The 16,775-nt window shown below is 33.9% G+C and overlaps 2 protein-coding genes across 3 annotated transcripts in view; one reads left to right on the forward strand and one right to left on the reverse strand.

Moving 5' to 3' along the window:
- The window catches only part of LOC144971733 (transmembrane protein 232-like), a 23,514-nt gene extending 22,430 nt beyond the window's left edge, over nucleotides 1–1,084 (reverse strand). The window contains exon 1 of the mRNA XM_078912807.1: nucleotides 980–1,084. The gene's annotated coding sequence lies outside the window, so the exon portion shown is untranslated. The remainder of the gene's footprint in view (nucleotides 1–979) is intronic.
- Nucleotides 1,085–2,058: 974 nt separating this feature from the next.
- Nucleotides 2,059–14,670, forward strand: LOC144970334 (complex III assembly factor LYRM7-like). 2 transcript variants are annotated; one of them, XM_078909860.1, is made up of 6 exons: nucleotides 2,059–2,199; nucleotides 5,206–5,250; nucleotides 6,091–6,163; nucleotides 9,674–9,744; nucleotides 11,285–11,372; nucleotides 13,006–14,670. In XM_078909860.1, exons 2-6 carry the CDS (start codon nucleotides 5,233–5,235, stop codon nucleotides 13,125–13,127), a joined length of 372 nt encoding a protein of 123 aa, XP_078765986.1. In that variant the 5' UTR covers nucleotides 2,059–2,199; nucleotides 5,206–5,232; the 3' UTR covers nucleotides 13,128–14,670. The 2 variants fall into 2 exon arrangements, with proteins under 2 accessions (XP_078765986.1, XP_078765985.1); XM_078909859.1 differs by lacking the exons at nucleotides 2,059–2,199; nucleotides 5,206–5,250; nucleotides 6,091–6,163; nucleotides 9,674–9,744 and adding an exon at nucleotides 10,319–10,613 and having other exon boundaries at nucleotides 13,006–13,265.
- Nucleotides 14,671–16,775: the final 2,105 nt, after the last annotated feature.

Raw genomic sequence — 16,775 nt, forward strand, 5'->3', positions numbered from 1 at the left:
ACACACACACACACACACACACATATATATATATATATATATATATATATATATATATATATATATATGTAGGCTATATATATTATTTATAATTCTCACAAGACGCTGTCTATGCCCTCTACAACCCAACATCTATTGGACATATAAACTGGAGCAAGCTACTGAAATCCAACAAATCTAAATAAATTTCTGATTATTGATTATCGTGTCACGATTCGTGAGACACTGTGACTGTACTTGTACTGTACTTCTTCAGCACAGATCCTTTACTATCTTATGAGATCACTAATGCTGTTATCAATAAAAAAAAAGTAAAACAAAAGAGGAGTCACAGGGATACAATTATCTATCTAGAGTCTTTTACTTTTATTCTCTATTCATTTTTTAAATTACACATAGATAGTCTGCTTTCTAAATGAAATAATTAGTTTGAGCGGTAAAACTGTGAAGAAAAAAAAAACACAGTATATACACACACACACACACACACACACACACACACATATATATATATATATATATATATATATATATATATATATAGGCTATATATATTATTTATAATTCTCACAAGACGCTGTCTATGCCCTCTACAACCCAACATCTATTGGACATATAAACTGGAGCAAGCTACTGAAATCCAACAAATCTAAATAAATTTCTGATTATTGATTATCGTGTCACGATTCGTGAGACACTGTGACTGTACTTGTACTGTACTTCTTTGGTTAGGTTGCAGCACAGATCCTTTACTCTCTTATGAGATCACTAATGCTGTTATCAATAAAAAAAAGTAAAACAAAAGAGGAGTCACAGGGATACAATTATCTATCTAGAGTCTTTTACTTTTATTCTCTATTCATTTTTTAAATTACACATAGATAGTCTGCTTTCTAAATGAAATAATTAGTTTGAGCGTTAAAACTGTGAAGAAAAAAAACACAGTTAAGAATCGAAGATAAAGAATGTAAAGTGTCACCAGGGTTAGCCGACCATGCTATTCAAACAGTGTCGATCTTTCTCTTATACCAAGTGATGCCATCACAAGATAACCCATAAAGTAAGAAACGCCATTTTGTTGTTATGGAAAACATTAGTGATCACATGACCGGAATGGAAGCCGAGAGACAAATTTGAAGCATATAAGACGCTCCATATTATTATTTTTTAAAATAAACCACATCAGATAATTCAGACCTTATAGGATTTATCATAAACATTAATTTAATTACATTTCGGTTATTGTTGCTCTCAAAATATCAATAAATAATATCTGCGAAATTGCAATAAATGGCATTTCCGCTTTTACTTTTACTTTCATTTGTTCCAATGTCAACAGTCAACAGAAACACAACAGGGTTGCCAGTTTGGCATTTTAAATGCCAGATTCCAAAAATCTGGCATTTTTGAAAACCGTTTGGCATTAGAAAAATCATTTGGCATTTGGCATTTTCATTTGGCATTTTCTTTTCTTGTATATTATACTTCAAATGACACCTTTCTAAACGCGTAAAAACAAATCTCTTCACATCGGAAAACTTTGCTATTAAAACTCACACCCTGAACTAGCCCTGCCTCCCTCAGATATTCACTCAAATTCAGCCCTCGACAAGTATCCTCGTAAGTTTTCTGGGAATCTCCTGCAAAACTCGTGTATATTTGCGTCATGGTCGCCTGTTAACTTTTAACTCTGTTCGTTAGGGTGGTCTGATTTTACAGCATCCAATGATTTCACTCCTTTACGTATTTACCTTTCATGTTAATGTATTTCTTTTCATTCTTAAAATCCAACCGTGGTGTAGTGGTTTAGCACTCCACTTAGTAGTCAGTAAGTAAAAAATTACCCCAACAGGAAATTTAGTATAATTCAAAAAAAAAAAAAAAGAAAAAAAAAGAAGATAAAACACGCAAGCCACCAGGATATGATAGTAAATTGTCTATCAAAAGTGAGTAGTTTTCTTAGTGGGGGTGGGAGTCAACAGACTTTGGCATTTTTTTGAATGTTTTGGCATTTTTTGAGTCTTCCCCTGGCATTTTGTTGAAAAATAATCTGGAAACCCTGAAACACAACTGTTGGAAATCCACGGTTTCTGGCTGAGTAGTGCATGTTTGTTTTTGACACTCCCATGCAGGCAAAGAAGTAAAAGAGATCGTTTTAAAAGTTTGCAAATAATCCAGAATGAGAGTGGTCTATTAGTGGTGAGTCCTCCAGTCCCAGTCTCCATCGCCGTCTCATCTCTCTACTAAAACTAAAAAAGTTAAGGAATCCGAAAAGTTAAAGAGGTGGAATCGACATTTAACATTAACACCTTTAAGTTGTCCACCATAAATTTAGAAAAAAAAGACATTGCCTACCGTCAATAGCGGTTTAGATTTGAATATGCATTTGTCTTCTATAAAAGAACGAAGTGCTTATTATTCGCAGTAGCACAAAGTACTTTGGTAAAAAAATTCAAATTGGATTGGGCTCAATGAAACCTCTATATCCACTACAATATAAAGTGCTTTTCAAACACGATTCTAATGACACCAAAATTATGAAAATCAATTTAGCAGAAGAAAAGTTATGTTAGTTTAAAGGCTGAAAAATGGTCTTCTATTTGCCTTTGTTATTTACTGACGGACTGAAACTGTTGCATTTCGGTAGTAACCACCATTTGGATTTCAAAAACAATCAGCTCACTACTGGAGTGCCAAATGGACGTTTACCAAAGTACCTAGTTGTACTGTGAATAGTGATTCCACAGCGTAATCACTATTCGCAGTAGTAGAAGCTCTCCCGACTCTGAATAACTTTCTCCGGTTATTCAGAGTCGACTCTGAATAACTGTCTACGGTTATTCAGAGTCGGGGAGTCCACTCTGAATAACTGTAGACAGTTGACTCTGAATAACTGTCTACAGTTATTCAGAGTCGGGGAGTCCACTCTGAATAACTGTAGACAGTTATGAGTGATGAACTTCCAGTTTGCAACCACACGGTTTTTCTGTTTGTTTTTTTTTCTTCTCTCCCACCTCTGTTTAACCCTACGGGAAAAAATCGTTTTACTTTTTCGTATTTTCTTGTCTCTTCTGTCATGGCAGTTTTTTGCATCGGTGATTTGCATTGCGGCCGCAAAATTTGCAATTCTTTGCAAATTGTCGAGATTTTGAAAAAAAAAAAAAAAAAAAAAAAGAAATATCTAAAAAAATATAGTGGGGACCAGTGATGATAATCTTCCGCGGATTTCTGGGATTCTAGGATTTGTTCATAAATGTTCCGTTGTTTTTTGTCATGTCAAACATTTTCTGCTCAGTGGTAGTTCAGGGGAGGGGGGGGGGGGGGGAAACAATAATATGCCTTCTATCATTTTTTGACACCTCTGCTCAGTTGCATGAATTTTGGTGACACCCCTTTATTTATGACGTTAGTCTAGACACGCTGGCGCCAAATGTCAAAGGCAGCACAAGACACATGGTGGCCATGAATGAGAAGATGATCGAAAGGGAAGGGGATGGAGCAAATGGATGTAAATATTTGTGTACTTTTTAGCTGTAACATGATAATACATTCATTTGACGATTTTTTAGGTTTATAAACGTGTCTTTTTTTTTTTCTTCCTTTTTAAGTTTTGTTTTGTTTTTGTTTGATTGTTCTGAATTTGTTAATAGAATTCATTACAACTTGTGTCTAATTATAAAACAATTAAAAAAAAAAAAAAATCAATTCATTAATTCTCTCTCTCTCTCTCTCTCTCTCTCTCTCTCTCTCTCTCTCTCTCTCTCTCTCTCTCTCTCTCTCTCTCTCTCTCTCTCTCTCTCTCTCTCAGCCACCCTTCTATCTTCATATTATGTTTATAGATATCATTTGGTAATAATAGAGAGATAATAAGTTAGGCTGATCGATTTAAGAAATGGTTGTTTGTAAGCTAATTTAAATTTGCTTTGTTGATGGAATATGTTTTGCAATTGATTAAAGATTCTTATTTATAAGCGACTGAAGTTGAAAAATCGCCAAGTTTTAAGAATTTGGCACTAAAATTGCCAAAGTCACAAAATAACCGTAGTAAACTGGTATCAAATTGAAAGAAACTCATCTCGCAAGAACTCAACTCGATAATTCGATAGGCTACTCGGCTCTAAATATCTGTACACATGGTTATCCAGGGTCGACTCTGAATAACCATCTACAGTTATCCAGAGTCGACTCTGAATAACTGCCTACAGTTATCCAGAGTCGACTCTGAATAACCACTCTGAGTTTTTGTCCCCTCACTGAAGACAACATTATTTTCTGTTCAAAATGGCGTGTTGTTGAATGGCTTGAAGTTGAATAAGTGTATTAGTTTGAGAAGGAGAAAAAAATGAGGGATGATTGAAACATTTTGTGTGACTGAGAATTGAGATTTTGAACGTTTCAACTTTCCTTCAGTCTGAAATAGAAATAATTGTTTTGTTTTTTTGTTTTTTTTTGTTTTCTTGTCAAATTTTTGTAGCTTTTCCTGTAACTTACCGAAAAAAAAAGGGGGTCGGGGGATGAGGAGTAGTGGGGTTAGAATCTGGGTAGTTAATTAATCAAGGAATCCAGGGAAAGGGTTTTTAGTAGTCACTTTGTTAAAAAGTTCAAATTGATTTGATCTTAATTAAATATTTATCAATATAAAACGCTTTTCAACACGACTTCATTGACACCAATTTTTTAAATTCTTTTATTAAAATCAGAAGAAAAGTTATGTTAGTTTAAAGTCTGAAAACTGTGCTCCTATTTGCCTTTGTCACGAAGAAGTAAAAGGGAGCATTAAAAAAGTTTGCAAATAATCCAGAGTGGTAGTGGATTATCATTGGTGTGTCCAGAGTGACATAAAAGCTTTCAAAAACGTCTTATCCGTCTACCTAATTTATAGTACAGAGCAGCATTAATTGTCAACATGATGGCGATGGTTGCCTTAACCCGATAAAGAAGAAGAAGAACTGACGGATTTTGTGACCAGGAACTGTTGCATTTCCAGTGGTCACTTGGATTTCCACACTGGCTTAAAACGGTCTCTGGCATTTGAGTAAGGATTTTTCTGGGATGAGTTTAGGGCATGAGGGATAAAACTTTGACTTGATGTAATTAATGTAGCTAGCATATATATTACCAGAGAGAGAGAGAGAGAGAAAGAGAAAAAAAGGCTCTCTCTGCAAGACAACCCTCTCACATATTGTTGTTTTTGTTTCTCTTCAGTTCATGGCATTTTGAATTGAAGACAACATGTCTCATCGATCAAAGGTAATATGATTGGAAAATAACGTTTTGCATCTTTATTTTTCTGGTTATTTTTTTTTTAATGATTGAGATTTTATATAGTGTAATAACCACTTAACATGCTCAAAGCTTTTACAAGGTGTCTGAAGCTGACAGAAATGTGTAACATGTAGGACGAATCATAGACAATGCTGTTATGGGCAGGTGCTTATTTTACACTTGAGTAGGGTGAGAAAGGTGATAGAATCTGAGTAAAAAGCCTTTTCCTAGGACTCAACTTTACTTTGCACTGCCCAGAACTGAGCTCGAACAGAAGATTTACCAGTAGTCCAAAGGTGAGTGTCATACCACAGACCTCAAAGCAGCATATTATATATAATATACAATGTGAGTACACTATCACCTTGTACTTGTACATTCCTTAATTTATTTTATATAGACGATTTTAAGGCTGTTGGGTTCAATATTTGTACTGATCTGCGGAAGTAAGGCAGAGCAGTGGTTTTTAGGATTGGATTGAATACACTATTCATAACCATAGAATCTTTGGCAAATTCAAGGCAAGTATCTTCAGACAATTAGTCTCTTTTATATCTGAAAAGCCTTATTAATGTATATTCAAGACTGTAGTTGAACGTTATAAAACATGTTGTTCAGTTTCATAACAAGTGTACATATGTGAAGCTTTTCCATTTGTTGACAGTGTTATATATTATATGGGTGTTAACATTCTTCATTAGAGTAAGTGAAAATGCTGACATTTATGTAAATTTGTTGATCAAAAAATTACTTTTTAAATGTGATGGCCATATACTGCTGATTAATTATGACTTAAAGCTATGCATATATGTATTTAAATTTCAGGTGCTTGCTGCCTTTAAGAGTCTTCATCGTGCAAGGAAAGAAGTATTTGCAGGAGATGTAAGAGCCTTGAATGGTAAGATTTAAAAACAGATGTGTCTCCGGTCAAATGGTTTTTTTAAAAAAGAAGGAATCTTTGCTTTATTCGTTCATAGGGTTTATGTTAATGATTAAAGCTTGTTTTTGATTGGGTCATTGAATTTATCGTGAATTGTATCAACCAAAAGATGACCAAACAAAAAAATAAATAAGATAAACTGAAAGCATTTGCAAATGTTGTCATTATTGTCTTAGTGCTATTTACAGTGCAGAATACATTCAGTGGAGGACGGATATATTGACATTGTTGGGACTGTGGTAAAATGTTGATGTAAGCGTGCTGTCGATATATCAGTCATTTTATAAAATGAAAGGGAAACAAATGAGAAAATCTGAGATATTAACAAGGGAGGTCAATCTTGATGATTTGGTGGCCTTTAAAAGGACCGATTTTGAAATTTATGATGGTTCACTTTATTTGACTTTAAAAGTCTGTTATTGTGGTCTGTCTCGAGGCCAAGAATAATTTTAATCCTGTCCTCAGCACTAACAAGGATATAGAATAAGGAAGCACCCTCATGAAATTGCTTTGTAAAAAAAGTGGACGGTCTTGCAAGCTACTATGGTGTGATGGCCAGAAACTGGTCTTATTGGTGCACTATTCTCACCTGACACCACATCGGCAATAATGACAGACATTTTCTAAAACTTAACCATTGACCTTGTCTATAATGTCGAGACCAAGAATCTGGGCATCAGCACTGCATATAAAAGAAGTTGAGAAAGAGTTTTGTTTTTGTTTTTCTTGGTAATTTGGGGGGGGGGGGGGGAGGTTAAGAGGTCTGTTCCAGTGCCAACCTCTCAGTCTCGGTTCCACACCGGGACTGGTTGGGCAGCTTACAGTCTCATATGTAGTGGATGGTGTGGGGAGCATTTCTCGTTAGCCTATTTGTTGAAAGCCAAGTAATATTGAGATTGGGAATTCCCATTACTGGTATCAGTACAGAGAAGTTCTAGTTCGGCCTGGGCTAGACTTGACTGCTGACATCACTGTTCTGATCAATGAACGGGATGTCATTGGACAATAATCTCACGTTTTGTATGACTGTTAATTTACATCACAACGGGATATCTCTGTATTTTCATTGGCTGTTGTGTTTTACTTCAGCACGGGTTATATTGACCGTATATAAATTGTATTCTTTTATTTTTTTTTAGACAAATTATTGCAGGTATCAATGGTTTGCAATGTCCATATAGCTGTCTTGAGGTAAAATTTATGTCGATTTAGGGGATCTTTATTTTCTAATGTTAAATTAAAAAAAAAAACGGGACTTTCATGGTGATATAAGCATGATGTCGATATATCTGCTCTGTACTGCATATTGACATTGGCAGGAATCTGGTAATATGTTGAAATGCAGAAGCAGAAAAAAAACGGGGGGGGGGGGGGGGAACAAATGTCAAGTACAAGGCTTCATGCTGATATCAATCAGGATTATATGGGCCTTTTAAAAAGCTGATATTGAAGGAGATGAGGTCATTGTTGGTATTTAGCCACTGGATTTGAAGAAGTTATTGATGTGGTCTGTTTCTGTATGCCAAAAGTCAGCTTGTAAACTCTTGTGATGATGTCTAAGATAGCTTAAGACAGTTTCTTCATCTTCTTTACCCAAAACAGACTTTCATGTCATGCCAGCAATGATTGTGTCAATGGAAAATTCCATTGATTTCAACATTTTGATTATTTTTGACATACTCACATTAACTGGCTTGTCTCAATTGGAAAGATGTCACTTATTTTTTAAATAGGTTTCCTTGGTTCTGAACATTGTGGCACTTATAGATGGGGGGGGGGGGGGGGGGGAGGATTTCGTTTTTATTCTTTTTCACAGCCTGATATCATAGGACAATAGTGTCTCTTTTTTTTCTCTCATTTTTTTTGTTCCTCACTGACCATTAATTGATTTGATTGGTAAAATCAAAATGCTGATAAAATAGTGTTCTAGCCAAATGTGCAGAATAAATTAAATCTTTAATGACTTTTTAAAATTCTTTTTCACAGCCTGATATCATAGGACAATAGTGTCTCTTTTTTTTCTCTCATTTTTTTGTTCCTCACTGACCATTAATTGATTTGATTGGTAAAATCAAAATGCTGATAAAATAGTGTTCTAGCCAAATGTGCAGAATAAATTAAATCTTTAATGACTTTTTTGTAAAAGCCGGACTTTGGCTCAATGTCGATATAAGCTTGATGTTGATATAAGCATTGTCAATATATTTGTGCCATTCTGTATAGCAATAACAAGCTCTCAAAATGTTAAGAGCTCTAATCTGTATTCTACCAATAATTTAAAAAAAAATATTAAAAAAAAAAAATTCTCCCACTGTACTATTAAAGAAAAAAAAAAGAAGAGAGCTCAAGTTGGTAAAACCAAAATTACTTTAAAGGGTTGGCATTCAGTTGTTTCAATTTGCCACCTTTCAATGGTGGAATGCCCAACCAGCATTCCTTAGGTCGTTCTCATTCCTTCAAATTTTTAAAACACTACTAAAAATCCACTTATTCCAAATTTAATCAATTAACTCACTCAACCCTAGGGATTTTGCTACTTTTCAAAATTGGAAAAAAATGTAGTAAAAGTGAGTATGTACTTAGATGATTTTATTCAACTATCATTAACATGTGAAAACTAAAAAAAAAATAGCTTTGATACGACGCCTATAATTTGTCTCATAAAAATGTAATAAATAGACATGGGGTAAAAGTAACACGGGTACACAACGGATATAGTCGGTGTTAGGGTTGAGTGAGTTAATGATCTGTTTGTTTATATCAGTTGATGTCAATGTAAAGCACTTTGTGTCTGTTTAGACGGGGTAAAGTGCTATAATGATTGCTATTTATTATTATTATTATTATATTATTATTATTATTATTATTATTATTATTATTATTATTATTATTATTATTATTATTATTATTATTATTATATTTATTATTATTATTGTTATTATTATCATTATCATTTTTTAAAAATTATTATTATTATTATTATTATTATTATTATTATTATTATTATTATTATTATTATTATTATTATTATTATTATATTATTATTATTATCATTATTATTATTATTATTATTATTATTATTATTATTATTATTATTATTATTATTATTATTATTATTATTATATCATGATCAATCCCTGTTTGAGTGAGTTTTTTTTCAGATCCTTTTGTCCACTTCTGTGGTGATTGCCTAGTTAAGTCTGTTATATCTAGTGGAACGTACTTTGCAATAGACTAACATCCTATACAAATGGTAGCAAGCAGTTGTCATTGTATGCTTAAAGCTCCAGAAACCAAGATTAATATTGGCCCTATGGACATCATGATTCTAATTTATTCTTTTAATTCATGCCTGTTCAATTTTTATTTTGAAAATATTTTTACCAGCACTTTTTCCTGCAATGTAATCTTGAGTTGAGGCATTATCCATTGTATCTAGTTTTTCTGTTTTAATTGTTTATTTTTCAGAGGTACGTCAGCAGATAAATTCACAGTTTAGAGAAAAACTTCATGAAACAGATGATTCCAAAATTGAAGAGGTAAAATCTAATCTCAAGAGGTCCTCACTCCTTGTTATGAAATATATCAATGAATTTATAAATATATCATCCCTTTGCTTGATTGTTTGCCTTTTGTAGTGGTTATGGTAGTAAAGGATTCACGATTCATGCTATGTTTAATTCAAGGACCTAGTTTGATTTTTTAATAAATCATGCCAGTAAAAATGATTGTTTTTTTTTGCATAGATTTTCTGGGAGTCTTGATTAATGCTAATTTTCAATTTCCATATCTTGGTATATCGAGGCCTAATATCTCTAAAAATAATTTAGTTGGAATATTTTTAATAGTTGTTTATTGTGTCAACATTGTTCAAACATTAACTTTACAAACAAAAAAGTATGTCCGTTGTTGACAATAATGCAGATAAAGACTTATAATTGATAAACAATGTAAAAGAAGGAATTGTTAGAAGTTTTTTTTTTTTCACTTCACTGACATTTGTTTATAGTTGACAAGAATTACTGCTCTGTTATTAAATTTCATTTAAAAGTAATTTTTTAAAAAATTTCAAGTACATTGCACACCTTAACTACGTAGTTTAAATAATAAATTTGGTACAACTGCCAACTGTTGAGTTTTATATCAACATAAAAAAAGCCTTCAATGTTATGCCATGCGAGAACTAAAAAAAGACACGTTGAAATTTATTATGTCAATCCTTTCTGCAAGAGACATGTATTTTTATCCTATCATCATCATATCTTGTCGCGCCAGTGAGTCAGCCAGTCCCGGGCAGTCTGGTTGCATTCCCTCAGGTCAGCATTGGTGCAGTGAGGTCCCAGCGAGCATTCGGACAGGATGTGGTCCATGGTCTGTCTGGGGTGACCGCATTGGCATTCAGTGCCCGGTGAGATTTTCCATTTAAAGAGGTTGGTGGCGGTGTTTCCCACCTTTGCTCTAGCTCTGTTCAGCGCCACCCATTCTTTTCTCTTGAGGTCTGTGCCTGCTGGGAGCTTTTCTGTTGGGGGCTGGAGGACATCGTTTGCTGTCTTGTCCCATTCTACCCATTTGTCCAGGCGGAAGAATGCTGAGTGGTCTGGGTGAAGGCTCTCTACTGTGAGGAAGCTTTTTCTTGATTTGAGCCTGCTTTTGGGGCAATTGTGGTCATGAAGGGGGTGTCTCTGGTCCATTTCCTGTTTGTATTTTTGTATTTGGGCTTGAGCTTCCCTCCGGATGTGTGGTGGGGCTATTCCTATGATAAGTGATTTATCGATGCAAAAAGAACATTTGTGAGATTTTCTTTTTCTTTTCACAATTTCAGTTTAGTGGAGATAATCTATGTATTTCAAATTTATGTTTCACACATCATCAGATTAGAGTAAAAAGTAAAACGTAAAGATTATTTTAGCACAATATCAACTGATGATCAGGCAATCACTTGATCATTGACTATTAGAAAACGGTAAGGGCTGCCTGAAGCCGGTGATCGTATCATTGACTATGCAACTTTTATATCAATGATCTTCTTTTTTAATCAGATCCTTGCACTTTATAATTGTTTTGTTTTTTTTTTACCAGAATTTAATTTTGGCAAATGATGTTGCTTATCTTTTGAGATCAACAGTGGTCCAACTTCAGCAGAAAGATGCTGATGATGAAACTTATGGTAAGAATTAAATCTTCACAATTTCTACAGAGATTTAATAACAATATTTTTTATTCCAAATTAAGTGAACACAATCCTCAAGGATGCGGCTTTGTTTAGAGTTTACAGAATTTGAGGAATTTTTTTTACACTCTGGCCAAAAATCAACAGTTCAAAATTGAGCCAGTTATCATTTTTACACTCAGGACAGAATGTGAGCTTATTATAACTGTAATCGAAAGATTTAAAAAAAACAACTTTTATTTGATTCTCCTGATGTTGCACAGTCTCAAGAAGTAAAACTGAAATTCAATGGATTATATTATCTATTGAGCACTATAAGGGTGATATATGTACTAAAGAAAAAAAGTGTATTTTGAGTTGTCATCATATATTGCTGGTCCAAATTTGCTTTTACATTCCATTCTGGATTATCGCAACAAATTGGGATCAGCGAAAATGTTGCGATTAATCGAAGTTGAGTTTCCTGTCCACTATTGCAACATTTTCCCTCTGAGTTTACATGGGCTTGGGACGTTTATGGCTGCGGTATCTTTGGTCGATTTCAGATAAAATGATGGGGACTGTTTTCACACCGCTTGTAAGTTATTATAACAATTTTGATTTGACCACTGATCAGTTTCATACCATGGATGGTTAACTCAAACCAGTTGTTGTAAACATTGTTATTAGTCCATCACAGAGTGAGCAATTTGATTGAAACTAACAAAAACCATATGGCAGCCCTAAATAGATTTGAGAAGCAAAAGCAGCTTTGATGCAAGCCGACATCATATTCAGAATTGATTTAATTTTCACTGTTTTGTTCTCAACATTTGTAACAGTGAAAGAGATTAGCCGTGATGAAAGACAATAAAATAAGCTCTCACCAAACCCATTGGTCACAATGCACAGTTGTTAATCCCAAAACAAAGGATATTCCTCAGCCTCTCCGTATAACTGTCATTATCTTCTTGTTGTCTAGACTATGCCTGGCCTTCTCGTCTACTATCTAATGATCACAGATGACCTCATAAACCCATACTGCAATGCCCCGCCCTCTTTTGTGACTAATAGAGTGGTGACACATTACTGTAGCATTAAACTCTGCCCATTCTCAATCCTTCAACCTGTCATGATTTCATCCATGATGAAATTTAATCACGAGATTTTGTTTGATTGAGTTCTTGAATTTGCTACTTTTTGTTGTCGAAAATTTATTGCAAGTAACCAGTGACTTTTATATAGAATTAATTTCATTTCTTGGGATCAGTTGTGATTAAACGAAAGTTACGATTAACTGAGTTGTGATTATCTGTAGGGGACTGTATCAATCCTTTTAGACATTTGGTTTACAACCTTTTCAAAGGAATATCAAGAGATTTTTACTAATTTACGATTCCTATTGATATATATTATTATTTCTAAGATGTTTCCCTTTCAATCATAAAGTAAGAAATTGTGAGCTGAAACTGGGCTGTACAACATACAATAATAGAGTGGCACAGCTGTCCTTGTATTTTTGATGTCTGGAACTTGGAACTAAATCAAATTCAAAAAATGTTGTGCCCAGAGGTGAGTGTTAAACATTTATTCTTTTACTTATTTACTTTTTAAGACTTTTAATTGTATCATTTTTATTTATCATTTACAGAGTTACGAATTACGAAAAACACCTACTTGCCAGAGAATACGCCGTTTGACCCTTTGAAAGAAATGCCTGTAAAACAGAGAAAAAAGAAAACTTCAAGTTGTGAAGATTCCAAACCTTCGTGATTTTTGTTTGCAAGTTTGTTTTATAAAAAAAATATTTTAGGTTACAACAAATGCAGGTCCATCATAAATTTTACTCTCTCAACTATTTTGAATCATGTCTGTTCTTGAAATGATCCAAGATTTTGTACAAATAATGTTGAATTCTGTAAATTTTAGTACATATAAATTTCTCAAAATCATAATAAGTCTTTGAGAAAGAGCAGGCTTTAAAGTGTATTACAAGTGTAAAGTAAGAAAAATAGCAATACCTGGAATTGTAAGAGTAATAACCAACGTTCCTTTTTACCACCTGGATTGAATGCTTGTCATATGCAGAGTACCAGCAATCAATTACATTAAGAAATTGCTGGAAGTTTATGTTTTAAAATTGGATGAAGGGAGATGGTTATTGTGTTCATGTGTATGTTTCTGCATGTTTGTTTGTGTGTGTGTGTGTGTATGTGTGTTTCGGGGGGGGGGGGGGGGGGGGGGTTGATAATATTGATAATGATTATACAGAATTTATACAAAATCAAGTGGCAACGTGGCTCAGCGGTACAGTCTTTGCTTCATGTCCGAAAGGTACCGAGTTCGATCACCCGCCGCTGTGCTGTGTGGCCTTCAGCAAGTCACCTCGTCCTAGCTCAGTTTGCGGCACTGCACTGTGACTGACGCTTGGGTTATTCCAGTCTTCCCTTGGTATAGACCCTAGAGACAAATTTCCCCTATGGGAGGAATAAAGGGAATTTTATTTTATTTATTTTTTATCTATAGTATAGTGCCTCATCATATTTTAACTGATTCCGTGGTGATAATTACATTTTTTCTGGGTTCAAATGTCTCAGTCTCAGAGTTGGACTAATAGTGATTAGCATTTTTATTTTCTGCACGACTTCTTTGTGTTCAGTGGTCCAGAGCCATAAAATGTTCTTTTCCAGTAAGATTCTAAGAGGTTTTGTGATGTCCGACAGGTTTGGTGACCATCCCTAGAAATATTTATAGTTTCTGTTTAATATTGACCTTCACTAGTTGGATTCCATGGAGTATTGTCTGAGTTTCAATCGCTTTTAAACGATCAACAAATGATTTGAAAAGTTTTATTAACTGATCAATTTTCTGCTCAAGAAAAACATATTTGTTTGTAAAGTTCCTCAAATTACTAAATGCTTTTAGCTTTGTAAAAACCAAGAAAAAATAAATCTTTCGTGAAAATATAAAATGCTTGATTTGATTTAGCAAAGTATAATTTAAGATGTATCCAACTGAAGATGAAAATGATTTAATAATGTCACGTGGTTTCATCCTGTAGTTATCTTTTACCAAAATGTAAACAATGTCCTTTCTCTTTTGCTTAATTTCATCTATGACATCAGCCAACAGTACAATTTGGACCAAAACGGAAATTCAAAGTTTTGCTTTGTCTATGGTGATGAGATTTTATCCTTTGTATTGAAAATGTTTGATGGAGTATATATTGACTTATCTTAAATGAAAGACAAAAATGAATGAATCATAAACTCATGGCAATGGAATAAATCGCATTTTGCAATGCAATGTGAACGAATTTTATTAGTTTTTTATTACTGTCTTGAATGTTTACATTAGTTTGTACTGAAACAATGCTGTCTTTAATTCATTTATTTAGAAATGACCAATGAAAAGCAGCCTCTCAGCGCTACAGGTACACGGGACTGGAGGGCACTCTCAGGATTCAATAGTTTGAGCTTGAAAAGTACAATTTCTTGTTACCTTCTGTATAGTAATATTGGACTAAGGGAGAAGTGTGGATTACACATAGACTTGAATCAGGTTCTTTTGCAAATGGGTCAAGTGATCAACTGATTTACTTTTTCTTGAGTTTTTTTTGTTTTGTTTGTTTGTTTGTTTTTGTTTTTAATTTATCTAATTTTGACCTTATCATTAATTGACCCCCTATCATGCGGACCAAAAACAAAACATTTAAAAAAAATGATTTTTATAAGTCTTGGGTTTAAGGTTTCGATAGTCGCTGATCATTTTGATCAACACGACATGTATGAAGTAAATGTTTTCTTATCAAACTTTATATAGGTGTTTTGTCATTGTATGGACTTTACCTGCTTATGTTTTACTAGTATCTCTGGGTGGAGTTCCTGACCTCCCATAGTGGGTAGGGAGGTACATACTGTGTCCCTTTTCCCTATATCTGTTTTCCAACTTGCTTTCTGTCTTCAGATTAATTGGTTTTGTCCTGGCCCTGCCTGGGAGGGAAACAGTCAAATGTATAGTTAGTTTTGGGAGATGATATTTTTTCCCTTGTAAATCATATCTGTTATGCACTGTATTATTTTTCCTTTTACATATGTATGATTTGTAAACAATTGAGATTGAGTGTGTTCCTCTTGGCGGGGACCTGTACTTGTGTCGGGATGAGTCATTTTGTGATCTCAAACTGATAGTGTGCTCTTGGAATCTACATCTATTCCCTATTTGAACCAATTCAAAAGATCCACTGTAGAATTGATATGCTGAAGACAACATTGCTGCCATAGAACGAAGGGTCGCATATTGATAATTGGGTCAAATTGGATTGTTAATACCGTCATATTATTGAGCCGAACGCACATTTTTCTATTGAGTTTCATGACTCAACTAAGTCAATACATAAATGTTTTATTACAAAAATAAGATATATACGATTTGATATATTGAAAGAAACGGAAACAAACCGGGTTTTTTTTTTTTTTTTTTTTTTTTTTTGTTGGCTCTCCTGTAAAATGTATGATTTCCGATATACGACCCTTCGTCTTAAGACTTCTTAATCAAGACCAAGATCAGCAAAGGAGAGAGAGAGAGAGAGAGATTATGTATTCATATAGAGGAAAGTCATGTTCACTGATGTCTACCACAGACGTCGCGATAGATTATGATGATAATATGTGTGTCCAAAACTATATTATTAAGTTGCAAATCACATTTTTGTTCAAACACAAAATATGTGACCCACCACCCCAGTTTGGTATTGTATTGGGTCGAACAAATGTTGAAATGAAAGTGAAAACAGCAAGAATTTTAAAAAGTAGGAATTGAGGAGATTGAAAAGCTACATTTATTATTGTTAATAGGACATAAGTATAAATTCAAATAAAATTTCATAATATAATTTAGACCTCAAAGTCAAAGTCGATCTTCAGTATCCAAAATATTATGGTCTCATTGTTGTAAGGGAATTACTCCCAAACCAACACAAAATTATGTCCTTTTACAAACATTTTAAATCAAGCCCTTTATTGCGTTCTAAAATTCAATTTTAAAATTAAAACAAATACTGTAATAAAAATTAATTTATAATTTTTTAATTTTCACGTTAAATTACTAACATAGTTGTTGGTATCAAGCCCATTGCAAATTTGATCAAGAATATTAAGTCAAAACAATGTAAATCGAAAAATAATTTTGATCACGCACACCTTCCGATCTACGGACAGAGGTTGAAAAATTAGTAATAGGCAGAAAATCGGCCAGCCGCCGTCGACTGGTAGGAACATACACTCCGAATTTGTTCTTTTTTCGCCTGACGGTAGTCACCCGGGCCAATGGACAGTAGAAATGCTATATCTCGGCCATCGTGCAACCAGACCCAGTGGCTATTGGATGGCTCCTGGAGGCTCAGGACGGCTCCAGAGGTCT

This window comes from Berghia stephanieae, chromosome 4, assembly GCF_034508935.2.
Source record: "Berghia stephanieae isolate SIO BIC M18660-M18661 chromosome 4, UCSD_Bste_1.3, whole genome shotgun sequence".
Classification (NCBI taxonomy): Eukaryota; Metazoa; Mollusca; class Gastropoda; order Nudibranchia; family Aeolidiidae; genus Berghia; species Berghia stephanieae.

Bases quoted from the DNA above. Each gene is read 5' to 3' on its own strand.
- LOC144970334 (XM_078909859.1), top strand. From the start codon at position 10,380: ATGCGAGAACTAAAAAAAGACACGTTGAAATTTATTATGTCAATCCTT. The intron at 10,614-11,284 runs GTGAGATTTTCC...TTTTTTTACCAG, and splicing joins GCATTGGCATTCAGTGCCCG to AATTTAATTTTGGCAAATGA. The intron at 11,373-13,005 runs GTAAGAATTAAA...TATCATTTACAG, and splicing joins TGCTGATGATGAAACTTATG to AGTTACGAATTACGAAAAAC.